The sequence below is a fragment of the Dromiciops gliroides genome, chromosome 4 (assembly GCF_019393635.1).
Source record: "Dromiciops gliroides isolate mDroGli1 chromosome 4, mDroGli1.pri, whole genome shotgun sequence".
Lineage (NCBI taxonomy): Eukaryota > Metazoa > Chordata > Mammalia > Microbiotheria > Microbiotheriidae > Dromiciops > Dromiciops gliroides.
Window position 1 is genome coordinate 263,076,374 of NC_057864.1, and position 27,877 is coordinate 263,104,250.

General features: G+C 38.6%; 1 protein-coding gene across 2 annotated transcripts in view; it reads right to left on the reverse strand.

Annotated features, from left to right (window-relative positions):
- Positions 1-1,038: 1,038 nt before the first annotated feature.
- PLA2G7 (phospholipase A2 group VII) overlaps positions 1,039-27,877 on the reverse strand; it is an 80,003-nt gene continuing 53,164 nt past the window's right edge. For both annotated transcript variants that reach the window (XM_044004615.1, XM_044004614.1), the window contains 10 exons: positions 26,320-26,438; positions 25,216-25,360; positions 19,084-19,177; positions 17,433-17,501; positions 15,529-15,655; positions 14,592-14,705; positions 11,640-11,731; positions 8,226-8,396; positions 4,627-4,775; positions 1,039-3,909 (listed from right to left, as the gene is read on the reverse strand). In XM_044004615.1, coding sequence (XP_043860550.1) covers positions 3,797-3,909; positions 4,627-4,775; positions 8,226-8,396; positions 11,640-11,731; positions 14,592-14,705; positions 15,529-15,655; positions 17,433-17,501; positions 19,084-19,177; positions 25,216-25,360; positions 26,320-26,438 — 1,193 coding nt within the window. In that variant the 3' untranslated portion in view covers positions 1,039-3,796. The remainder of the gene's footprint in view (positions 3,910-4,626; positions 4,776-8,225; positions 8,397-11,639; positions 11,732-14,591; positions 14,706-15,528; positions 15,656-17,432; positions 17,502-19,083; positions 19,178-25,215; positions 25,361-26,319; positions 26,439-27,877) is intronic.

Genomic DNA, 27,877 nt, shown 5'->3' on the forward strand with positions numbered 1-27,877 from the left:
TTGAAGTCCCACTTTTTTCTCTGAAAGAGTATACTCAGTTTTGCTGGGTACATGATTCTTAGCTGTAGTCCCAGTTCCTTTGCCCTCTGGAATATCATATTCCATGCCCTCTGGTCCTTTAATGTAGATTCTTTTAGATCCTGTTTTAACCTCATTGGAGCTCCACAGTATTTGAATTCCATTTTTTCTAGCTGCTTGCAGTATTTTCTCCTTGACCTGGGAGCTCTAGAATTTGGCTATGATATTCCTGGAGGTTTTCCTTTTGGGATCTCTTTCAGGAGGTGATTGGTGGATTCTTTTAATTTCTATTTTCCCTTCTGCTTCTAGAATATCAGGGCAATTTTCCCTGATAATCTCTTGGAGAATGGTTTCTAAGCTCTTGTTTTGGTCATGGTTTTCAGGTAGTCCAATGATTTTCAAATTATCTCTCCTGGATCTGTTTTCCAGGTCAGCTGTTTTACCAAGGAGATATTTCATATTGCCCTCTATTTTTTATTGATTTGGATTTGCATTACTGTGTCTTGATTTCTCATAAGGTCACTAGCTTCCATTTGTTCAATCCTAATTCTTATGCAATTATTTTCTTGAGAGAGCTTTTCTATTTCTTTTCCCATTTGGCTTTTCAAACTGTTGACTTTTTTCTCATGACTTTCCTGCATCACTCTCATTTCTCTTTCCATTCTTTCCTCCATCTCTCTAAATCTTCCTTCTATCTCTCCTACTTTCTCTTCAAAGTCCCTTTTGAGTTCTGCCATGGCCTGAGACCAATTCATATTTTTCTTGGAAGCTTTGAATGTTGGAATTTTGACCCTGTTATTATCTTCTTCTTCTGAGGGTGTGTTGTGGTCTACCTTTCCCCCAAAGAAGTTTTCAATGCTGGTCTGTTTTCTCTGCTTACTCATCTTGGCCACCTATTTCTTTGCTTTTAACTCCTTCTTAAAGTGTAGCACTGCTTCCAGGACACACTGGTTGAGCTACAGTGTGGCCCAGGGGGTGATTGTACTTCTTCTCTGTGATAAAATAATGGGATTTAGCAGATACTCAAAGACCCACCTGGAGATTAATCTAAACTGGTTGAATCAAGTGAGAGTGAATGACTGCTGATTAGCCTACTTCAAGTTAAGTAGATTACAATCACACCTGGCTAGCCCTGCGTGATGAGCTGTTAAGCCTGATAAGTAGGTGATCCGAATTGCCCTCTTTTGCTGAAAAATAGTCTCACTCTGTTCTTATGTGCATTAGGCTTCTCTGGGTTTTTTTTTTTTAACCACATTATTTGGGCATGAGTAGATGGGTTTATGTGGAACTTGTGGGAGTCACAGCCTCTCCTCCACCATCTTGCTGGTACAAGGTTTTGAGGAAAATATGATTAACTTTAAACCACTTTTCAAATGGGAATTGTTAGCAGTAATGACTATAATATCAATGCATATAATGGACAATAATAGGTGACCCAAAGGGTTATAAAGGAAACAATATGGTGGGTATAAATATTTTCAATAATCTTGGTTCAAGAAATGGAATAAGGATCAACTAAGCAATGGATAAGATGAAAAGGAGGTGGGTAGGTCACATAGCAAATAGGAAAGAACAGAGACTCGGAGGATGTCCAGCAAATTGGGTTCTATGCAAGAACAAAGACAATAGCAGTACTGCATAAAAAGGTGTGAGTGACTTTTCATCTGTATCAGTGTTGTAAGTACCAAAATTGAGACTGAAGATCTGTTGAATAACTGTCAATAAGGACATGGCATCAGAATGCATGCAAACAAACAGGGAAGTCCAACCTAACGAGCTTCCTTACTCTTGGAGTAGTGAAATGCAGTTTGATTGTGAGAGAAGACTGGAGTTGGCAATCTGAAGATCTGGATTATATAAGACTTGAAGAAAGTCAATTATGCTTCCTGTACCTCATTTTGAAAAAAAAAAATGAGGGTTTTTATTCATAGCTTTTGTTTTTACATTACCAACACATTTGCCCATGTCTCACTGTCTCTCCCAGGAAACCAACAAAAAAGAGAAGAAAAACAGGTCAACAGTACACTGAAATTTGACTTCTTCAGTGTCCCAAACCTGCAGTCTCCCTGGTAGAGTGGAAGACAAGGCTTCTTAAATCTTTTGGGGGGGGGCAGTCTCAGAGATTAAAATTTTACAACATTCAACCGTATTTGTTTTCCATTTTATCACTTTAGTCATTGCATTGTGTATGTTGTTTTCTTGGTTCTTCTTATTCAGTTTGCATCCATTCATACACTTTTTTTGGTGAGGCAATTGGGGTTAAGTGACTTGCCTAGGGTCACACAGCTAGTAAGTGTTAAGTGGCTGAGGTGGGATTTGAACTCAGGTCTTCCTGAATCCAGGGTCGGTGCTCTATCCACTGAGCTACCTAGCTGCCCCTATCCATTCATACACATCTTCCCATGCTTCTCTGTCTTCATCATTCATAGTTCTGTGTAGTATATTTCATTCAGGTACAACTTACTATACTTGTTGAAGCCATTCCCAATCAATGGGTATCTATGTTTTCTGGCTCCCTTTTAAAAAAAAATGAGCAGGTTGGACTACAGGATGTCCAAAGTTTCCTTCTGTATTGATGATCCTATGTATGTATTTTTCTATATTTCCACACTCTTCACCACTCTCAATTTTCTTATACTCTTCCTATCTAATTGGAAACAGAAAATCATTGATTAAGAACTACTGATGTGAGAAGTGAAGCTATTTGGATAAGATCTCAAAAAAGCAGTGTATTTATGTTATTCTCATCATGTTATTTTACATATAATCTTATAATTTTTATTTTATTTTAAGATTGAAAAGAGGGGCAGCTAGGCAGCACAGTGGATAGAGTACTGGCCCTGGAGTCAGGAGGACCTGAGTTAAAATCCAGCCTCAGACACTTAACACTTACTATCTGTGTGACCCTAAGCAAGCCACTTAACCCCAATTGCCTCACACAAAAAAAAGATTGAAAAGAAAATCAGGAAATATTCTCATAAAATTCTTGCATATATTCTATAATTATCCTGATAGACATTTCCTTGCTAAGTCTTTTTCTAATATGGAACCCTTTGCTCAGAAAAAGGAATGTTTTGTTCTTTTTCTCGATAGGAAAATGATTATGTTAAAGAGGCAGCAAGCAGCATCTAGCTGCTTCCTTTCCCTATCTAGCTGTCTTTCCTCCTAATTTGAATATTCTTACTTCCTCTGGACCATAAAGCATCAGATATGACCGTTAGTTTTGGGGGCAATGCTACCATCTGAGGTATCTGGGGCAGTAACCAGGATAGCACTTTCTCCCTGATACTCCTTTCCTGGATCAAAGATATTTAGTAACCTGTATTTGAAACATAAAAGGAAGTGAGTGTGAATACCACTTTCATTCCCATCCCTTACTCCCCCTTTCCCTTCTTAGCCAATTATTTTTGCAGATGGTTCTTTGCTGCTGATTTGTTGAACTATGAGAGGGGCACCAAATGCCCCCCTTTAATTTGCCCTTCATCAGAAAAGAAAATGCTGACAATGTAGAAATGTATGACAATGTTTCATAAATATTAACACCCCAAAACATGAGCATAGTAAAAACACAGGCTGCTATGAATTTTGTACACTGAACTCCTATGAATTTAAGCATAATAAACTTCGGCCACTTTAATCAAGATGAATCTTAAATGATGATTATAGCATAGTCTATATTTTTTAAAGTATGTGAGCAATCATTTAAAAAAAAACTACGGTCTCGGTGAAACATAATTTAGTTTTTTTAAAAAATGGGTTGTCGACACTGCACATTTCTTTATTCCAGGCACTCAGAAAGATATGTAACTGAGTCAGCATTGCTATCTGGAATGAGGTTTATATCTTCACCTTCAATTAAAGGATCCCATTGATTAAAATTTCTCTGAAGACCTAGGAAAAAATACAAATATGCACAAATTTTCTGAATTGGTAGAAGGATTTCTTTACCTGGGAGCTTCATATAGCAGTTAAAATATAGGTCTTATCCCAATTTCTATTACAGCTATAATGACTTTGTTCTAATTATTTTATAATTCTTTAAAGATCTATAATTTGTGGCACTTTTATGTTACTCTAAAGTCCCCAAAGGCTGTAGGTGACTAATTTGTCATGATTTGCCCCTACAAGCATATCTTTGACTTGGTTCCTCTTTTGGTTAGATAAGTACTATTCTTGTTTTTTAATGTCAGTGCAAGCTCTGCAGTCTGAAAAAAAATCCTTAGAATTATCTAGAAGCAGGGGCAGCTAGGTGGCACAGTGGATAAAGCACTGGCCCTGGATTCAGGAGGACCTGAGTTCAAATCCAGTCTTGGACAGTGATACTTACTAGCTGTGTGACCCTGGGCACATATGTTCTACAGGCCACTTAAATGTCAGTGACAGAAATGCCAGTAAACTGAATCATGGCATATACAATTTTACTAAGATATTTCATTTTCATTTCTACCTTGATTTGCTAGTTCATTCAGGTTAGATGAGAATTGTACTTTGAAACTATAAACTAAATATCAGGAGTTTCTCAAAGAGAACTGAAACTTGAAAATGGGTCACTCTAGCTTGGTGTTAAATAGTGATTATTTTTTGAAAGAATTTATAATAGTTTCTTACCTAAATGCTTTTGCAAGAAAGCTAATGAAGCTTTGTTGCTTAGATCAATGGCTACATCTGAATCAATATCTCCTTTTAATGAGAACATGTATCCAAGTAGTTTACCAGTCACAAAAGTAAAGTCAGGAAAGTTCTGATGGACTGATCCCCTGGAAGGAAAGAAGAGAAATGGTTATATGGTAGACTAAGATTACATATGTGTTAATGGTGCAACACATTAAGGTAATATAAAAGATGCTACATAACTCTTGGTCTAGCGTGGTTAGCTCTAGGACTGATAGCATGGCACCAGTGAGACCCAAGTTATGGATCTGATCACCTTGGCTTTTTATTTCATAACCATATTTTGATAACCATAAGTGCCTTTGGTTGGTTGGATGCCATCTGAGCTTGGCAGATCTCTTGAGCATGCAAGTTCTGAGCTATACTGTGCTTAAACCTAGCAAATGTCTGGCCAGAAATAGCCAATCAAAGCTCTGGTTGTCACTCGGTAGTGGCTTAGTGAATAAACTCTATACATCCAGCCAAGGCAAGATAGGAAGCTTCAATCTTGATAGGTAGGGAGCTGGGGTAGGGGAAAGAATAAGCACTGTGCTAAGTGCTTTACAAATGCTTCATATGATCCTCATGGCAACCTTGGAAGGTAGCTGGTATTATTATTCCCATTTTAAAAACGAGGAAACTGAGGCAGACAGAAGTTATATGATTTGCATAGGAAAACACAGCGAGAAAGTGTCTGAGGCAGATTGTAATTCAATTCTTCCTAATTCCAGGTCTAGCGTTCTATCCACTGTACCACCTAGCTTCTGATAGGGGAAACACACAGATATGATAGATGGATGGACAGAGGGATGGAAAGACAGACAGACAGATAGATAGATAGATTAAATAATAGATGCCCTTGATCAAAAAGATGAGAAAATTAGGGTGGTTGAATGTAAATCTTATCTCCCCTCTGGGAAAACTCAAAATGCCCTCCTCTGCAGGTATTTGTTTCAAGAAAATGTTGTCCTCTGAAAGAACTGGAATACTCAAACTCTACTGTAAATCTATTCAGTGGCATCTTGACAAGCTGAATGTAAGGATCAAAGAGTGTGGGCTAACACCCTATATCAGAGACTGTGATTTAGAAGATATGGGTTCTAGTTCTGGCCCTGGGAAGAAGCCAAATAATTTCTCCTGGAAAATGACTTTCTTTCCTTTTGGTCTAAAGTTGCCTTCCATGAGTCCAAGTGAGTGTCTGGGGTTAGAGGGGCTTTTCCTTCCTAATTTATTTGGTAAGACTATTTTTTAAATTAAATTTGGCTAAACCTAAAAGATAACTAGGAAGATGCTGAGGAAATGAAGGTCATTTCTAATGACCTACAACTTGCTCATCTTTTCAGAGGACTTAAGAACAACTAAGTAAAGTATCCTTTTTAGGTTTCTCTGAAATTCATTTCAAAGATGACCTTACCTTATAAATTAGGAGGATAAAAAAAACCCTTCCCACTCCAAACCTTCATTTGGAAGGCAATTTTAGACCAAAAGGGAAGTATGTTAAATAAAGAACCATATTTAAACTATAGAATGTCTTCATCTTATAGTTATTGATTTTGGTGTCTCAAAATGTGAGGTCTGATAGTTTCAAAAAGAATTCTGTCTCCACAGTTAACATTGCTTTATCACAATGCACACTTGTACGTTGAAGGTGGTTCCCTTGGCCTGTTCAGTTAGATGTTGGTTTGTCTCTGCTTCCTAGCAACATTGAGAATCCCAGAATCTAAGTTAGAGATCTCTACTCCATCCCATTTCTGAATAGAAATCTTCCTATTTTGAAAATTGGCTGAGGGGCAGCTAGGTGGTGCAGGGAAAAAAACACTAGCCCTGGATTCAGGAGGGAGGATCTGAGTTCAAATCCACCTCAGACACTTGCCTGGGCAAGTCACTTAACCCTCACTACCCAACAACCCCCCCCCCAAAAAAGAAAGAAAATCAGCTAAGCTATCACATGGATATTTGTTTGCACTTTTTCCAGATGTTAATGTGTAGTCTTGGTAGTTCACCAAGAATCCTGGCTCATCCCAGCCATTCATTTCCTTATTGATCTCAACCCTATTTTTCAGCATGCTATAGTATCATTAAGCAATGAAGACTAAGGCCAAACTGGCCCTTAGATTTACTCAGGACTTCTGTATTCAGGATACATCCTGTCATCCTTCCTATAATCCAACTGTTCAACTTAAGGAGGTCTATTATTACTATGGATTACAAAGGAGACATTCTGCATAAGAGTAATCTTTAAAATGAGGTACAGTTGAAATGGTAAGAGCTCAGTGAGAGTACATGCCCCTTATACAAAGAAGACACTGATATCTCTACTTCTGTATGGATAGTCACTGTGGTATTGTGGGAAAGCACTGAACTTGGAACCAGGAGACCTGGAGCCATTCTAATTTGTGCAATCACTAGCCAAGTAACCTTGGGCAGATCAATTAATCTTTCTGGATTTCAGTCTCATCTGTGAAATGAGGATGGTGGGGAGAATGGACGAAAGAATACTTCATGGATTTCTAAGCACCCTCTTATTTCTGAAAATCTATTATCTCAAGCACGTTTTCTTCCTTTCCCTTCCTTCCTTGGCCCATGATTTAATTGTTATATGGAGCTGAGGAAACTTCATAATACTGAACAGCATTTACACTGTGTAGTCTTGAGAGTTTCCTGGTGACACCAAGAGATTATGTTTATGGTTACTAACATGTGACACTACATTATCAGGAAAACTGTACCTGAACCCAGGTCTTTTTTATTCCAAGGCTGGTTCTCAATCTAATATACCATGTAAATTTCATCCCATGATTCTGATACATTAAATAAATTTTACTTTTGTGGGTTTGCTTAACACTTTTAATACCCATTTATAACTATTTAAATGGGGAAAATAATAGGTTCCTTAAATCTCACATCCATTCTACCTTAAAAATTTAAGGTGATACTATATATTAGATTTGATAAGACCTAAATAAGTGCCTAATACAACCTGATGTCTAATATCTAGCCAGCTAGGTGGCACAGTGAATAGAGAACTGGGCCTGGAGTTGGGAAGACCTGAGTTCAAATCTGCCATCAGACACTTACTAGCTGTGTGACCTTGGGTGAGTCACTTAACCGTTAGCCTCAGTTTCCTAACTGGTAAAATGAGGTGGAAAAGAAAATGGCAAATCACTCTAGTATCTTTCCCAAGACAACTCCCAAAAGGGGTCATGAAGAGTCAGACATGACTGAAAAATGACTAAATAAAAATAACTAGTCACCTAAGTAATTTGGGTCTCACATAAAACATAAAAGAAAAAAATAACGTGTCCTAATGCAAAATATAATTGCATATATAGCATGATTTTTATTCACTTCTTAGAAATGAATTGATTAAAAGTCTGTCTAGACATTGAATTTTTTTCCAATGTCTTTTCCCATAATCAACAAAAGATGAAGTCTTAACAACTAGTCTAATATTAGAATTCTGCTATGGTCACCAATGTGTCTCAAAAATTTTCTTATTTTTTGTTTCATTATCTCCAGTTTAATGTTTTCAAATAGAACTGCTGAGTAATACTTACTTGATTGTAATCATTTTTCTTTCTTTATCAGGTAAGTAGAATTTCCTCATTTTTATGACGTTTTCTGCAGTCTGGAATCTTTCAGAGTTGATAAAGAAGAGTGGCTGGGGAACTCTACTGTACAACTCCTCACTTAACGGGAGCATCCATGCATCCAGGGCAATACCACATCTGGAAACATTTCATTGACAATAAAAAAGAAAAACAAGATCTTATACCTTAATTGACATGGAGACGGTTCAGAATTTTATTATAATAGTCCTAAAATTAGAAGATGAGGCTGATAATAGACATTTTAGTGACTCTGGTCACTAAAATATAGCAAGATACATTTACTGTGTAAATGGAAGAAAGGAACTTACCCCCCTCTTAAGGATAACTCAAATCATGCTATGACTTAAATGCTTTATAATGAAGCTTTGTTGTAATTCATAGAATTATGAATCATTAGCATTTATAGAATTCACAATTAACACTCATAGGATTCATAATTATTCATAATTAATATTCATAAAATGTTAAAGATCTAGAAAGATCATTTCATCCTCCTTGCTTTATATGTTGGGTTTTTTGTTTGTTTTTTGGGGGGCTATGAGGAACTTTCCCAGGGTCACACAGCTAGTAAGTGTCAAGTGTTTGAGGCCGGATTTGAACTCAGGTCCTCCTGAATCCAGGGCAGGTCCTTTATCCATCCTGCCCCATCCTTACTTTATAGAGGACACCGAGGCACATAAAGCATTTTAGTGATTTGTCCAAGGATCTAGAGCTAGTCAGTGGCAGAGCTAGCTGGAAGCAAGAACTCAAATATCTTGATTCATAGTTCATAATCATCACCTTCAGATGCAAATTTAGAAAAAGCTTTTTCAGTGTAAAATAGGTAATACTCATTAAGAAACCATTATAGGGGGCATCTAGGTGGAGCAGTGGATAAAGCACTGGCCCTGAATTCAGGAGGACCTGAGTTCAAATCTGGCCTCAACCACTTAACACTTACTAGCTGTGTGACCCTAAGCAAGTCACTTAACCCTCATTTGCCTGAAGAAACAACAACAAAAAAGAAACCATTATAGAATTGGAAAAAACATGGCTGGTAGAGACTTTACTGTATAAAAGCTATCTAGAATGAGAATTCATGGATGGTGAGATGACATTTAAGGAATAGGAAAAAGAGTTGTATGTATTATTCAATTCATACACACTAATAAGTATGCAGTTAACACTGTAGGAGACTCATCCCTCTATCAGAGATGGAATGGTATAACAGAAAAGAGCATAAAGTTAAGATTGAAGCTTTGACTGAGACCTGAGTCTTAGTTTCCTCATTTATAAAACAGGGCTAATATGGAAGGAGGTCAGACCAACAAGCTGTTGTTATATATTGCTGGGAAAAGAGGGACAAAGGTCATAGACCCTCTTGGAATTCTACAGTCAAACCCAGTAGTTGTCATCTGCACTTAACAACCCTTTAGAATTTTCTGGCCAGTGTGTCAGTTGCTGGAGGAGAGAGGGCAAGTTGGACTGAAATTAAAAGTTTTCTTACCTGGCTGTTTCTCAATCCCTTCCCTGTTAGGGAAATGGAACACTAGGGAGATTTATCTCAGCTAAGGAGTATGATAAATCCTAAACTGAATTTCTGACTATATGTTAGATGACAGTTAAATGGAGAGACCCGAGAAAAGTAGCATAGGTCAAGGTTATGTAACAGGACTGAGAAGACTTCTGAAGATGAGAAGCAGGCAACAGAAAAGTTTAAGAAAAGGTCAGAAAACAGACCTGATCTCAGCATAGAAACCTGTTCTTTTTGGTGCAGACAGGTTGAGTAGAAGACATTTTTATTAGCCAATGGCAGAAAGGAACCTAGCTGAGGAACTCATTGAAGCAAGCTTCACAGTTATTGACTGAGAATGCTGTTCTGAGGATAAATTGCTGCTTTCCCTGCAGGGATGAGGCTTACCAATCACAGTACCTCCAACAGACTGAAGGACTGAATTGAGTTGCAGATGGCTCTGAAGTGTTTTCCTAGGGACTAGAGCTGAAGCATGCAAGGAAGCTAGGAAAAAAAAAAAACAGCAGAGAGAGATATCCTCTCTCATCTTAGGGGAAAGGCTTATCAGCCACAGCCACCCCCTGCTCACAAGTGGATGTTGCAGTTGTCTAAAAAAGTTGATGAAAGAAAGATCTGTAACCACAGAACCCCTAGTTGTGTTGTAGAAAGTATTAGGTGAATGAAAATAGAGTTGGTTCTGGAAGAGAGCCACGGAGAGCAAAATTTGGAGGAGAAAAGTGAAAAGCCATGCTTGGCAGAGAGTAGCAGAGCTCAACACTTGGTGGAGAGCAGTGAGGAAAGCAATATCAAGAACATGGAAGTGCCAGTGACATCAGTGGAAGACACCCATAACTTTGCAGTTTCAGAGGTATAAGTTGTCCTCTTCAAGGCAAGTGCCCCCTGGCCATCTGTGGATATCTCATATAAGAGATCTATAAATGTATACTCTCCCACTGAGCATCTGTGTACTTGTGGAAGTCTGAGTTCAGGAGGCAAAAGGGGGTGGTGGTGGTGGTGTGAAATGCTATATTATTATTTGACCTCGCTATTTAATTAAATGCCATTTTATGAACTGAGTGATCTAGATGGCTCATAAAAAATAAGACACATTGTGGGAGGGGAATTCATCTACTATAGTTTAGGAAGGATTCTTGACCTACAAACTGCCTGGATCCTAGAGAGTACTAAGTGAATGGAGCAGAGTGAGGGGGCTATGACCCATGGATGCTACAAACTCAAACCCAACTAATTTACTATCATAGATTGTAGAGCTATGAAGGGGCCCCTGAGAGGCCATAAGTCCAACCACCTCCTTTTACAGATGAAAAAACTGAGGCAGAGGTAGATTAAATTACTTTCCCAGGGTTGCTTAACTAATAAAATAAGTACCTAAAGCAGGATTGAAACCTAGTCCTTCTTGACCCTTAAGTCTAGTGCCCTATTATACCCATGTCTCCCCAACTTTAAAACCTAAAGTGATTTAAGTTAAGTTAATTTAATTAAATTTAAAATTAATTAAATTTAAAATTTAAATTTAAAATTAATTAAATTAATTAAAAATTAAATATTTACAAATACGCAAGATAAGCATTATGTTACTCTTTCTCACCATTGTAAACACTAACTGGAACAAATAACAAGAATGAACTACTTCCTGCCTTAAGCAGTGGAACAAGTTAAGGCAGGATGCTGAATAAGTCTTTTTTTTAGGGTGTATAAAGAGAGTGCATAGATAACCCCTTGCTCAGAATGCTTTCCATAAAAGAATGGGGACTGACTATAAAACCTGCATGAGATCCTTTGCATGCCATAATTAAATCAACATCATTAAACAAAATTACAATATTTTCTTGCTTTATTTTCCTTACCGGAATCTTTCGTCTTCACTAAGAGACTGAATAACTGTTGCTCCACCAAAGGAATGTCCCATTATTGCTATTTTATTTTTATCAATAGTGTCCTGTGTAGAAAGCATGATAAACTCACAGCTTTTATAAGATGTCATTTGAAGTATTGAAGAAAATATAAAACTTTCATTATTCCTATTCATGCAGTCATCCATTCAATATGCATTTTTTAATCAACTTGATTTCTTATAAGAGAAAAAAAATATACTGAAGACTCATGAGAATGCGTGATTTCCTTTTACTTACTTACCTCGCCATATTTAGTGATCTCATCAGTTTCCATGACTTCAATAATCATCTCCAAATGTAAATAATCAGCCCTTAATCTCTTTCCTAGGCTCCAATTTTATATCTAACTCCAAAACTCAACATAAGAACTCATTTTATTACACACTGATCCTACCTATCCCTGTTCCCCCAATCACACACACACACACACACACACACACACACACACACCCTTTTCTCTTTTCATATTTCCTTATTTCTGTTGAAGGTACCACTCTCCACACGCAATTGTCCAAAGTTTTCAACCTGGGCAACTAGCTGAAAGGTGGTATCTACAACAGACATAAGGGAAACTATATTCTCTCTCACCACCATATCTTATTAAGTTTCCAAGGCTTGTCCATTATGTTTCTAGAGCTTTCGCTTCTGACCCCTGCCTGTCTTCCCCACATTAATTGAAACTCTCTGCTTTGATTCACTTCCCTCACCAGTCTGGGCAGCTAGATGGCGCCGTCGATACAGTGCCAGGCTTCGATTCAGGAAGACTCTCAGTGAGTTAAAATCTGGGCTCAGACACTTACTAGCTGTGTGACCCTGGACAAGTCACTTCACCCTGTTTGCCTTAGTTTCTTCATCTGTAAAATGAACTGGAGAAGGAAATGGTGAACTACTCCAGTACTTTTTGCCAAGACAACCCCAAATAGGGTCACAAAGTGTCAGACATGACTGAACAACAACATCAAATAATAATTTTGAGGCAGGCTTCATATCCACCAATAGGTATTTAAACAGTGCTTACACACTAGGTATACATTAAGTGCTTAATAAACACTTGTTGAATTGACTTGAATTGAATTAAGATTGAGTGCATTATAGGCATGGAGGAGGCTTATGAAAATGCAAAGGCAGGGGGCAGCTAGGTGGTGCAGTGGATAGAGCACTGGCTCTGAAGTCAGGAGGACTTGAGTTCAAATCTGGCCTCAGACACTTAAGACTTACTAGCTATGTGACCCTAGGCAAGTCACTTAATCCCAATTGCCTCACCAAAAAAAAAAAAAAAGAACAAAAGAAAAGAGGAATTCTTAGAACAGCTAGCAATTCAGTTTGTCTGTAATGTGAACTGTGTGAAGAGAAATATATGTGAAAGCTGGAAGTCAGATTGTGATTGATGAGTCTTCAATTCCAAGATGAAGATTTTGTCGGGGTTTTCCCCTAGAGTCAGTAGAGAATAACTGAAGATTTCTGAAGTGACACGATTAGACCTATATTTTAGGAAGACAATTTTGGCAGCTGGGTAAACGACCTAAAATGGGGAGGATCAGTGTGTTGTTGTTGTGTGTCATGTGTTCTTGAAGAGGACCATGACATCAGGGTGATATCATGACTTGCAGTGAATTGGATTTATATGAGGCAGGGCTGTGCAAATTCACCATCCTCACTCTCTCCTTCAGAGCCATCTGGGTCCAGTGGCAAGTTAGATAACAGGATGATTGGAGATGGCCCCGATTACTGAGTTTTGAAGCTAAATATAAAATTGGAGAATAGTCAGGGTAAGAGGTAATGACTTTCTGAACCTTTACATGGAGACATGCAAACAGAGAGAAGGTAATAGATTTTATTAAAGCAGAAGTGTAACGTTTTGGTAACTATTTAAATGGGGAAGGAGGTAAGGCCATATTTGAACTCAGGAAGATGAGTCTTCATCACTGACTCAAGACACCAGTGTTCTATCTACTCTGCCACTTAGCTACTCCCTCAAAACCATGAAGAGCTAGTTAAAGCCTACTCCCAGTGCATACTGGCTGGGGATCCTGACCCTGAGCTAAGAATTTGTGGTAATTCTCTAAGATTATAAAGTGCAGAGAGGGTCCTGACCTTCATTAGTAGAGGTAGTTTCCTATGCTGTGAGCTCTTTGAAAACAGGGCTTATCATTTGTCTTTCTTTGTATCCCCAGCACTTAGTGCAATGACCAAGCTTAATAAATGCTTGTTGACTCACTGACTGACTCACTGTCCCAGTGAAATCACAGTTCTAGTCACTAACCTCTATCTAGGTAACATGATGTTAGTACATGTGTATGACGTGCCCCTGTGAAGGTTCCATGAACAAGACACTCCATCTCTCAACTCTGGGCATTTTCTCTAGCTTTTCCCCATGCCTGGAATGTTCCGCCACCCTCATCTCTGCCAACTGGCTTCCCTAGTTTCTTTCCAGTGCCAAATAAAATCCCATCTTCTACAGGAAGCTTTTCCCAACCCCTCTAAGTTCTAATGCCTTCCCTCTTCTTTTTTTGGGGGGGGGTGGGGCAATGAGGATTAAGTGACTTGCCCAGGGTCACACAGCTAGTAAGTGTCAAGTGTCTGAGGCCAGATTTGAGCTAGATTCAGGTCCTCCTGAATCCAGGGCTGGTGCTTTATCCACTGCGTCAACTAGCTGCCCCCATGCCTTCCCTCTTTAATTATTTCCTGCTTGTCCTGTATATAGCTTCTCTGTACCTATCTGCCTGTTGTCTCCCTCATTAGATTATAACTTCCTTGAGGATAAGACATCACTATGTAATGTCTTTTACCTCTTTTTTGCTTCCTCAGTGCTTAGCACAGGACCTGGCACAAAGTAGGCATTTAATAAGTGTTTATAGACTGACTGAAATTTGTCAAAAGGAAAATTGACTTTATTTGCCTCACCTTTAGTTGCTGCAAGTCAAATGTGGAGTCCAAAACATTCTTCACTGTTTTTCCCCCATTAATATCAAGGATCAAATTAAGAGCTTTAGAACATTCCTCTGCTCTTTGAAGGACCTGGCCATGGAAGTAAACAGCACCATTTCACATAAACAGAATGATATAAAAGTTTCAATTCTTTGCTTGAGATGCAGGGAAAGAATGGAGGCACCAAATTGATCTTTTCTAAATAACATGTGGTTGTTTGACATTAGAGGAAAAAAGAACATTTTTGGGGGCCTATCCAATTATTGTCTAACAATTAAACTTCTAAAATTAGAGTGCTTCATATGTAACCTATATAAATTTATTTACCATCTTAGAGAAGAGAGAGAGGAAAGAGGGAGGGATAAAAATTTGGAACTCAAAATTTTATAAAAAGAATGTTAAAAATGTCTTTATATATATATTGGAAAAGATAAAATACTATTAAAAATAAAAGAAAATTAGAGCCCCTGGTGCAACAAATAAGAGGCAATGTGGATTACTGGAGAGAGACAGCTTCAGAGTCAAGAAAACCTGAGTTCAAATCTTCCCTGACATATTTTGGCTATGTGACCAATGCCAAGTCTTTTCACCTCTTAGTGTCCCAGGCAACTAACTCTCTAAGTAAGGTACAGATTCATTGCTGATCTGCATCGGGGGAGAGAGTTTCCACACATGGATGACATCACAGATTTGGATCCCAAGCAGAAATCTCCTAACAAATAGGTACCATCGATCAAGATTTTGGTTACTTTTGTTTTTATTATGAAATAGAAATTTTATAAGGAGCGGTCCTGAGAATTTGGTCATGGAGAACAGGAGATAGGACTGCAGCTTGAATGTGGAGTATTAACTTAAATCGCATGCCTATGGGTATGACTAAATTGTCTTTGCTCAGCTTATCCCTGGAACATACCTGTTCATGGCGTTGGACGTACTCCTTGTTCTCTAAACTGAGACGCATATAGGGAAGCCAGGACTTATTATTTGTCTCTACAGCATATTCATTTTCGAAGTAAAAAGTTGCTGATGCCGATTTATCTCTATGACATGGAAAAATCATCAGCCCATTTGCTTATTTAACCCTTGCCCTCACATTAACTTTCCTTACTTCCATCCCAACCTTTACTCTCTTTTTTTTTTATTCTAACCCTTTCATTCTAATGTATAACACTACAAAATTAAGACTTCAAAATTAAAACAAAAATAAAGATGCCTCTGAAGGAACCTCTGAATGCCAGGCCTGATGACTAATACCTCTTTACAAACATGTTAAGCACAACAGTGATCCAGTGGGGTTCAATAACAGCATAGCAGCCTCATGGGTGTGGCATCCATGGCAGGTGTGGTGTAGAATAGGGTCCTATGCTGAACTAGGCTCATCTCCTTCGTGATATGCCTAACTATGGTATAGTAGGGTAGTGGACATGAAGTTGGGGTATGGTTATAACTTTTAGTGACATTGAGAAATATTCTTGTGTGTGACTGTATTATGCAGAATAGGTGTCTCTAAATTAGATAGTAACAACCTTCTAGGCCATCTCACGCTGATAGTTTGGGGGCAAAGTAGTAACAACAACATTGATTTCAGAGTCAGAGAATGTGTATTCAAATTCTAGCTCTAATAATTTCTCTCTGAGTGACCTTAGGGCTTAATTGCTTTTGGCCTCAGTTTCCTCATACATAAAATGTGGTGGGTTGAATTAGATCACCTCTGAGGTCCCTTCCACCTCTAAATCTATGATCTTATCTTCTTCTAGTACAATTTAATCACATTTTATATCTATCTAACAAGTAGATGGGGTACAGTAGAGTGCCAAGCCTGGAGTCAGGAAGAGTTATCTCCTTGAGTTCAAATCTGGCCTTAGGCACTTACTAGCAGTGTGACCCTGGGGCAAATCACTTAACTGTTTGCTACAGTTTCCTTATCTATAAAATGAGCTGGAAATGACAAGTCACTCTGGTACCTTTGCCAAGAGAGCCTCGAATGTGGTAACAAGGAATCAGAAATGAGTTAAAACAACTGAACAACAACAATAAGTAGATACATTTATATGATGCTCTAAGACTTGTAAAGCACTTTACAGATCTCATCTTCCTTTTTTGGCTCTAAATCTATGATCTTGTGATCTTCCAACATAATTTTTTTTTTTTGTATCTAATAGGTAGCTGGCATTTATATAGCACTTTAGGTTTGTAAAGCTCTCTACAACTATTATCTCATTTGATTCTCCCAACAACCCTGGATGGGTAGGTGTTATGCTATTATCACCCCACCCCCATTTTGCGGAGGAGGAAACTGAGGCAAAAAAAAAGGTTAAATGATTTGCCCAGGGTCACAAAGCTATTAAATGTCCAAAGCAGAATTTGTACTCAAGTACTCCTGACTCCAAGTCCAGCACCTTGTAATCCAATCCACTATACATATATTTTAAACCAGAGTTGAGGGGGCAAACTAGGTGGCACAGTGGATAAAGCACTGGCCCTGGATTCAGTAGGACCTGAGTTAAAATCTGGCCTCAGACACTTGACACATACTAGCTGTGTGACCCTGGGCAAGTCACTTAGTCCTCATTGCCCCACCAAAAACAAAATAAAATAAATAAGAGTTGAAAATTCCTCTCTAAGGTATATTGAAATTCAATGGTATTGTTATATACACCAAAAACATTTTTTGTATGCTTGTGATGACATAAAATATTTAAAACTATTAAACATAGAAAAAACAATGCAACTAATAATAAGAAAAATGCACAGCAAAAAAACCTTTTTGAGTTGACTAAAGAAATCCCATACAACAAATGACATTAATATACATACCTGTGTTCTACAGCAGCAACTATAAACCCATGAGATGCCAGTTCAACCCCAATAGCAGAATAAATTGTTCTTAAAAACAGAAAGTTGACAAAGAAACAATTACACTTGGTATAAGTGCAAGAATTCCTTGTAGTTCCAAGACACATGACCCTGGGCAATATACTACAGAGACATGCTGAAGTCTCATTTAATTAAATGTTTGACTTAGGGTTAGGTAGTTAGATGGTTATCCTGTGATAAGAAATAATATCACCAAGTTATCTTTTAATGCTTATGTTTATAGATGATATACATGCATATATACATATAATATATTCACATACATGTGTGTGAAGCTTTAGAGGCAATAAATGTAAAAAAAAAATTGGACAACCATCTCCACTAAAAGTTTGTGCTTCTAAATCTCAACTGGACCACCCAATGCTCTTAAACGTTTTTTTAAAAAAATTCTCTTATTTGTTCCTTACTTAGATTTCCATAACAGTCATTGCAAATGTTTTCCATTCTCATTAGAGATCTACATTGGGATTTTGAATTCTGAAATTCACCCTCCTTGACCATATCCTCCCATCCATCTATATAACATTCCCTTATCCCTACTTAATCTTCTCAATTCTACTTTCTAGAGTCCTTGTCTCCTTCAAGAATCAGCTTGGGTGCCACTTTTGTGAAGCCTTTCATGATTGTCTCCTCGACACCCCTCAACACAGGCACCTAGCTGGATGTGTTTTCTGGGCCCCCTCTCCTCCTGATTTTCCAGACTTCTGCAACCATGCCCCAGCTGCCTTCCCATCCTAGAAAGTCCTCTCCATTCTGGTGGCTCCCTCCTGGCAAACTCCATTTAGAGAAGTTCTCAGGTCAGCCATCCTTCACTCCTTTTCAAGTTCCCCTTCTGACCACTCCCAGGATTTGATACCATGTTCTTCTGTAAGTACTTTTCTCCCTATCCCCCCACCCACCTTCAGCCTTTTTAGCTCGCTTTTTATGCATAGTAATTCTCTAGGTAGCCCCGTGGATAGAGTGCTGGACCTAAAGTCAGGAAGACTCATCTTCCTGAGTTCAAATCCTTCCTCAGATTCTTTCTGGCTGTGTGAACCTGGACAAGTCACTTAACCCTGTTTTCCTCACTTTCCTCATTTATAAAATGAGCTAGAAAAGGAAATGGCAAACCACTGCCAAGAAAACCCCAAATGAAGTTACAAGAAGTCAGACATGACTGAAAAATGACTGAAGAAGCAAATAAGAACGGAATCCCCTGAGGGCAGGGGCTGATATTTTGTATCTATTTGTATTCCCAGCCTGGAACATAGTAAGAACCTAATAAATGCCTGTTGATTTCACTCCCTCTTCAAAATACCCCTTTTTACACCTATCTAGGAACATGCTACCTCATACTTGTAGAAAGTGTACTCCTTGAGTATAGATATTATTTTTTTTTGCCTTGAAATCACTTAACACAGGGCCCTGAGCATCACACACATTTAATAAAGGTTTTGCAGAATTCAATAAAAAAGAATTCACAAGCAACTGGTAAATGATTACTGATTGGATCTGGACGGCATTGAGCTTAAGATTTCGATGCCCTTTTATGTAGGAAAAAGAAACAAATGATTGCTCCTGAAAGAGGCCAGATTATTCTCCCAAATGTTACCTGAATGCTCCAAGTCCATGAGAAAAAATAATTAGTGGATATCTTTCTCCAGTCCTCAAAGGGGCATTCCAATTTGCAGGAGTTTTCATGGAACCTAAAAACACAATAAAGTAAGACCACAAAATGTATACAGAAATTTCCTTTTTTGGGGGGGGGGTGAGGCAATTGGGGTTAAGTGACTTGCTCAGGGTCACATAGCTAGTAAGTGTCAAGTGTAAAGAGGTTGAATTCGAACTCAGATCCTCCTGAGTCCAGGACCGATGCTCTATCCACTGTGCCCCCTAGCTGCCCCCAGAGATTTACTTTTAACTTTACTATGTGAAAGTTATTGTTGATCTAATTTGTATTTTTTTAATACAAATTATGGTCCATTGATGCTTTGTCTTCTCTTACTATTATGTCTAGTACTAATTATAAACCCAGAAATAAGGGACTTTTCACAGGTAAGCAAAAGAATTGAGTCTCGTGTTCTTTGCTGAGGTCACATTATTAATCATTGGTATTTTTCACACAGTACATTAGCAGAACTATAGATAGCTCAAGCATATGGAAGACTGACCATTATTATTTAATGGAAGATGGGCCAAGGGGTCTGACCCTTGAAATACATGCAGAGGCTTGGGGAGCCTCTTCCAGAAATGCATGATGACATATAATGGACAGAATGATAACCTGACTCAGCATGAACAAGCATTCTCTGTTTCCCTTCATCTTCATGGTGATGAAAAGTCCTTTAATTAGCTCTTGAACTAGAACTGAATGCATACACATAAAGAAAAAAAAAACAGAAGGAATTTGTCTGTCTCTCCCTTCACAAAGCAATGGTGGCCAATGGTGGGTTGGGCCCTCTTCCTTTCTTACCTGGTTACCACTGTGTGGCCTGGCATGCTAGCTGTGGTTAATTTTCTGTCTGTGTTGTGTTTATTATTTCCTTAAGTGAACAAGTCACTGAGACATAATAGGACAGGCTGTGATTTTGTGGTCAGAGATCCAGCAATATGAATCCATAGCTGAATCTACCAGTGACTGAAGCATCCCTGAAGGGTGAACTTTGTAGCCAGCCCTGAGTCAGCCTGGCAGCCTACTCACTCGGGCCTGCAAGCAAGGGAGCAACTTGTCCATTGGCTCCACTGCCCACAGAAGTTAACATGGTGGAAGGAGAAATGTTTGTAGTGGCCCTTCTAAGTCTGAGCCCACTCTCCCCAGGGACCAAGCTGGTAGGTTAGGAGAGTATGGTCCTGGTTTGGGACATTTGTGTACTTCATTTTTTGGTATAGTAAAAATATCCCTTTGTAAAATTTAATTTATGTTCATTGGTTATCAATAACATTGAAGAGCTATCAATTGTTCAAAATTTATAAGGGGGCACTAATCACTAGCTAAATGATATTGAGGAGGTATTAATTGGGTCAATGCTTGGATGGAACACTGGATGGGTGCTTGAGAGCAATAGTATAGAAGAACCCCACAATTTCTTTTTGCTAGAGTATGCGTAATATGAGAAGTCTATTTCTTTTCTTTTTTCTTTTTTTTTTTTTTTTGCAGGGCAATGAGGGTTACACAGCTAGTGTCAAGTGTTTAAGGCTGGATTTGAACTCAGGTCCTCCTGAATCCAGGGCTGGTGCTTTATTCACTGTGTGTCCTAGCTGCCCCCTATATTTCATTTTTTAAAAATTATCCAGTGAATGGGACAGTGGGAGCTTACAGAAATTAATTAATGTTTTTAGACATGGCCACTGTGGTTATGTGTTTTGCTTAACTATACATATTTGTTATATGGAGGTTTTTTTCCAATGGGGGTGAGAGTGGGAGGGAGAAAAGGTGAATTTTTAATTGTAAAAACTAAGCAAAGTTATTTTTTTAAAAACAAAAAAGAAAAAAACAACACAGTTCTCATAAGTAGCTCTGGAACCCTAAAAAAATGGACCTACAAATAGGCTTGCTTTGGAAACCAGACCAGAACCAAACCATTGTAGTTTGGGAATTATGTAGAAGTGATGTAAAAGGATATCATCAAAAACCATATAGAAGTGAATAAAAATAAGCTGGTGAGAGCAAAGCATAACTGACAGATAACCTGAGTGCTCCATTGATTTTTGTGCCTCCATTTCCTAATGTCAAGAGAAACTGAGGAAGGCTACTATCACATTGGTTGGGACACCTTGTGCTAAATGTATAAGGGTTCATGGATTAGAGATTTACTGAATATGAATAGACAGGCATTCAGTGGTTGTCTTCTGCATCATTGGAAGGAAAATACACATTAACGAGACTGCAGAACCATAGGAGTATTTTGAGTCATGATTGTGGAAGTGATTTGCAAAGTATCAAGTGCTAAGAAAAAAAAATGAGGTTTAAATATTTGTATTGTTACCTTTTGAGCCATTATTTCTTTCTATTGTTTCATGATTTCCATAGGATTTGATCTTTTATCAGGTAATTTTGGATCATTCAGTCAGTTAATAAGCATTAAGCACCTATTATGTGCCAGGCACTTTACTAAACTCTGTGTTCTTTGTGTTATAATACTTGGGGTGCTTTGGTTTCTCTTGGGGTTTTACTCATTCCTCCATTTTTATGATCATCCTCTCTGTTGCTTTATCTGCTTGTAAGCTAGGTTTCTGTTTAGGTTTTCTCTCTCTCAAGCTTTTGGTCTCTTGACTTCTCTTGTATGGATTCCATGACAATCCCCTCTGGGTTCCTTTCTCACTCTTTGGTCCCTCTCCATCTTCAACAGACACACAGACCTCTGGTCATTTTCAGCTTCCTTACTTTCATAAATATGGCACTAGGCTGTGGTCCCAGTAAACTCCAGAGGAAGAGGAATAGCCCCATCTGGGCTTAGAGTCCCTTTCCCCTAAGGCCTTATGTTCTTTTACTCTTTAACTTGTAGCTCTGAGCACAGCCTGAGTCTTCTGCACCTCCCTCTTTCACTAAATTTCCTATTCTTTTGAATGGCTGGGCAAAGTCAGGGCCTGTTGCTTTTGTGGGGTTGGGAGTATGGAATCAGGATGAGTCAGTCTTGGGAGATTCTTTTTTGTTGTTGTTGTTTTGTTGTGTTGTTTTGTTTCTTTGGTGAAGCAATGAGGGTTAAATGACTTGCCCAGGGTCACACAGCTAGTAAGTGTCAAGTATCTGAGGCGAGATTTGAACTCAGGTCCTCCTGAATCCAGGACTGGTGCTTTATCCACTGTGCCACCTAGCTGCCCCCAGTCATGGGAGATTCTTACAGTCGAACCCCAAACCACAAGCCCATGAGTTTTCCTGTGCCCACTGCACCTGGGCACAAAGTGGATTGGAGGGCAGGGAGAAATGCACAGACATTTTAAGTGTTGTAACATACCTCTGATATTCTTTCATGAGTTGTTTCATTTTTGAAACTTCAGTCAGGGTTGTGTCTTCCTAGCTCACAGACTCAGCTGTAAATACTTTACTTTTATGAAGTTTTGGGGTAATGATAATTTGGAGAAAGCAGTTACTCTGCTACCCTGCCAGATAAGTTATATGTTTTTAATTGCTATTTTTAATTTCCAAAGACTTCCAGGACAAATTAAAATTATATTTGGAAAGTATTTCTTTTTCTTTTTTTTTTTTTTTTTTTGCAGGGCAATGAGGATAAAGTGACTTGCCTAAGGACACACAGCGAGTAAGTGTCAAGTGTCTGAGGGCGAATTTGAAGTCAGGTCCTCCTGAATCCAAGGCCGGTGCTTTATCCACTGTGCCACCTAGTTGCCCCCTGGAAAGTATTTTTAAGCAGGGGGGTGGGGGTGAGGGTGTAGGGGGGCAATGGGGCAGTACTGGTGGTAAGCAGGAGTGTAAGATCTGAGAAGATGATTAACATCAGCCCTACAATAAAAGTTTTGACTACACCAGAGTGAGATGTGTCTAAGGGATAGAGAGCAGTCTTTGGAGTCAAGAAGGCCTAGGTTCAAATCCTGCCTCTGACACATTGTGGCTGTATGGTCCTGGCAAGTCATTTAATCCCTCATTGCCCAAGGAAACTCCCTACGAGTGATAGTTATCCCTTACACATGACTTACCCTATCCCAGATTTGATATATTGTGGGTGGGCATAAGAAATTAAATGGGAAATTCTGGAGAGTTTTACAGAAGCCTCAGATGACACACAACGGCTAGCAGGCAACACAGAAAAAGTTTAGAAACTCAGAAATGCATAAAATACATGTATAGTATTATATAATACCAACCCCAATTTTTAAACAAGGTACTGCAAACACCCCATAAAAGAAAAAGAAAAAAATTCAGACTTCTCTGTTAAAAGGGGGGGGGGGCAAATTTTTTACATGGATTTTCTAGATCATGGGGGCATTGAGCCCCTAACAACCAGTGATGTGGAAGGAATGAGTGTATACACCTAAAAAGTTGCATGATAGTTGTCAATCAGCATTGGTAGAACAACAAATTTTTTTTACTGAGTCCCTTATATCCATGGAAAGTATATCCTTATACTCCCTGTGCCTCCACCTCCCAAAGTAAAGAGTAAATAAAAAACAAAACAGATCATTGCAGTAGAATTAAGTGCCATTAAGAGACTGGATGATAATAATACCTGACATTTACATAGTGCTTTACAAACATTGTCTCATTTGATCCCTCTTTGAACTTTGTGGTAAAAATATCACAAGTTTCCTAGGTCTGAGAGTGGGGATGGACCATAGAGATCATCTAATTTAACATATTCATTTACACAGAGTTAGTAAACTGAGGCTGGGAGAGATTAAGAGAGACTTTGCACCAGCTCACCCAGGTGATATTTTTATCCCTATTACAAGGGTAAGAAAACTGAGGCTCAGAGAGTTAGACATGAAATAGCCAAGATCATATAGTCATTAGGGAATCAAACCCAGGCCTTCTTACTTGTCCATTGCTCCCCTTCCCCTGTGTCAAGCTGCCTGTCATGGTGGGGTAAATGTAGCTTTGGTAAAGAAAGAAGGAAAGGCTAGTTTTTTGGGCAGTACTAGAATGACATACCTGAGTTTCAGGGAATGAGTTTTTTTTTTAATTCTTTAGCTTGAAGTACAGATGGCCTGCTACAGAGAAGACAGATTTGTCTCTCTTTCACATTCTCCTCCATTTCACCCTAAAGTAAACTGTGATGACTCCAAAATAGCGACACCACAAAAGCTCATCAATTAAATCAGCTTTGTTTTGTTTTTTGTTTGTTTTTTTTTTCTACATAGCCCAGTGGGATAGAGTGCTAGCTTGGAAGTCAGAAAGACTTGTGTTTGAATTCTACTTCTGGTACATCCTAACTTTGTGACTCTGGACAAGTCATTTAACTTCTGTGGGCCTCATCTCCTTCTGTGTCAAATAAGGGAGTTCTTTAATCCTATATGATCCTTTCATTTTACAAGCAGGTGGGTTGGCAACTGAGAAACATAAGAGGAGGTACCAAGTAAAGCAGAAATCAGGCTGCACATCCAGTAATAGATGCCTAACCAAGTAGGGTATCTTTCTGAATCCTTGAGTCAGTGGCGGTGGGGGATTAGCGAAACCCCAACTCTGATAACCCATTAGGATCAATGCTTTTAAGAAGGATCACATTTAGTGGATAGAGCACCGGCCCTGAAGTCAGGAGGACCTGAGTTTAAACCCGACCTCAGACACTTAATACTTGCTAGCTGTGTGACCCTAGGCAAGTCACTTAACCCCAATTGCCTCACCAAAAAAAAAAAAAAAAAGGATCATATTTGTCATTCAGAAATGTTTAGATGTTTGTAATCTTTGGAACCCTAGAAAAGTGGAAAGAGCTCCTGGGGTCCAATCTTGTCTCTTCCACTTTCTAGCCATGAGACCTTGAGCATGTCATGTCTCATGCCTCAGGTTCCTCTGGTACATAATAAAGGAGTAGGAAAGGAGGTGGGATGGATTCTAAGGTGTTTCTTGGCTATAAAGATATGATCCCATGAAATGCTTAGATCTGACATTTAAAAAGCTGAAAAGCTGTTTTTGCTCTTTTATTGATAGAAACTCTTATTGTACCAGATGAGTAAACAAGACATGTGAGCCTGTTTTTTCAGGCTTTCCTATATTTTGGGGTGGGGGGGTGGGAGGGGAGAACAGGAGAGAAAGGCATAAAAAAGAATGCAAAGCAGAACAAACAAATCTTACCAAAGTAGTAGGCGATGAATTTGCCCATGATCCTGTGCGTTCCAAGAAAATTAGAAAGACCTAAAAAATATTCTTTATTGGGGATCCATACAGTATCGTGATATTCAACATCCTGGGAAGGGTAATAGAGACGCATTAAGCTGCCCTGTCAGAGAAGGAAAGGAATGAGTTTTTAATTTAAAAAAGTGGATACTGTCTAAAAGCCCAGTATTAGAGCAAGGGTTAAATTTACTGCAGTATGTTGCTACTAGAACCGAAGATTATAATGCAATTAAAACAACAAAATATGAGAAATGTAAACAGATTTGGAGAGATCACCAGGAAACAATGTAAAATGAAAAAAACAAACAAACTGGGAGAATACTTATGTGAGGAAAAGTATAGGAGAATGAAGGGACAAAATCAGTGTGTTATGGATTTAGAGTGGCTAAAATGGTGTCGGAATACTGTATAATAGTTAACATGTATATCACACTTACTATGTGCCAGGCACTGTGCTAAATGCTTTACAATTATTATCTTGTTTGATGCTAACTCACAACAACCCTAGGAAGTAGGCATTGTTATTATTTTACTCATTTTATGGGTTACAAAGCTGTAGCAAACAAGGGTTGAGTGACTTGCCTGGGGTCACACAACTAGTAGTGTCCGAGGCAGGATTTGAACTCAGGTCTTCCCCACTCTAGGACTTGTACTCTTCTGTCTACACTGCACCATTTAGCTGCCCCTACTTTATGCACTGGATTTAACTACTGCAAGTGTAAATAAATAATTACTAAGCATGTTTAGCAGTTTGTATTAATGTTCAGCTTTAATATTTTGACAAAACATTAAAAACTTTCATCATGTGTCTAAAGGAACCTTAGAATCATAACATTTGAGCTGGACAAAGCCCTTGAAGGCCATCTAACTCAAGCTCTTCATTTTACAGATGAGGAAATTGAGGCTCAGGTCAGTGAAAGCATAGGTAGTCATTAGAAGAGCCAGAATTTGAACTCAGATTCTCTGACTATAGATTTCATGGTGTTCCCACTATATTATAGTTGTCCTAGAGATCTATGAACTAGCTAAAAAAGTTTGATAGAAGAGTTGCAAGGGACTTACCTTAGTAGTGAAGTCAAACATCAAGTCTGTGCATCCCACGGAATAAGATCCTTTTCCTTTGGGGATCTGATGTTTGCCACCGAACACAGTACTCATCAGGTTCTGTATTTTATACCACTCTGAAAAACACGTGAATTGGATTTCACTTGTCACCTGTTACAAAGATCAGTTCCTTAACAGAAAAGACATGGAACCATAGTTTCAAACCCTTTCCATTTTCCCCTCCTCCATCACTAAGCCTCTCTGACCCTGGAGCCAATATCTTCTAAAAGACAACTTGTCGGAGGGCAGCTAGGTGGCACAGTGGATAGAACACTGGCCCTGGAGTCAGGAGGACCTGAGTTCAAATCCGGCCTCAGACACTTGACACTTATTAGCTGTGTGACCTAGGCAAGTCACTTAACCCCAATTGCCTCACCAAAAACCAAAACAAAACAAACAAAAAAACCCCAACTTGTCAGGTTCAGAGAGATGCATAAAATTTATAAAATGACAGTTTCCTTGATGCTACAAGGATATCACTTCTCTCATCTCTGACTACTACCTTGCCTACCTTCTTTCTATTCCTAGCCAGGTCAACCTTTTCATTTACTACCTTTAATCTTCCCCTTTATCCCCACCAATGTGTATTCCTTCCTTTATGGACTCAGAGACTTCACCCCACACAGATCCTAAAACTCCTTCCTTGTTATATCTGCTTAAAACATTATATATGTATATATATATATGTGTATATATGTATATATATATATATACATACATACATACATACATACACACTCTTGATCCCCCCATAACATAGAATCCTTCCATATATGCGTATATACATATATACATACATATATACGTCTATATACATACACACATATATAAAAGGATCAAGGGATATTTGTCAAAGTGAATACCATTATTTTGCTTAACTTTCTATAGGGAACTAATTAGCTCATTAGTATCTCATAGGATCACAGCATCCTAGATCTTTAGCTAAAAGGGAACTCAGAGGCCACTTAACCCCATCCTCTGTAATCAATTCAACAACAAATTTGATTTTGAAAAATCATTCCTTAAGCAACTATCATGTGGGAGGCATTGGACTCACTGCTTTGCCAGCACGTTGTGGCTAATTGTGGAGAACTATGCAGGCTATGACACAGCTGTGATCATTGGGAGTTACTCCAGTTCTTTTCAGTGGGAAAATGTCCATCAGCTTCCTCCACACAGGTGACCCGTTTGTGACTCATCCTTCAGTGACTCATGCCTTTCAATCTATCTTCTATAAAGGAAGAAATCATTTGGTCTGATCGTTCAATAACAGTGAGCCAAATGGGTGATGCGAGCACCTAGGAATGTCCTCACATTTGGTTGTCTCGAGCTGCCTGAACTCTTGGTGAGGCCCCCAGTAGAGCTAGGTGAATTCAACCTGGACACATAGCTACCCTGTATAGATGAATTTACAGAATATCCTCTGCCAGTATTTGTCCTCAGAACCCTTGGAAAATGTCACTTGTCCCTGTAAGAGAATTGTAGTTGTACGCTCTTTTTGGAATCAAAATAGCTT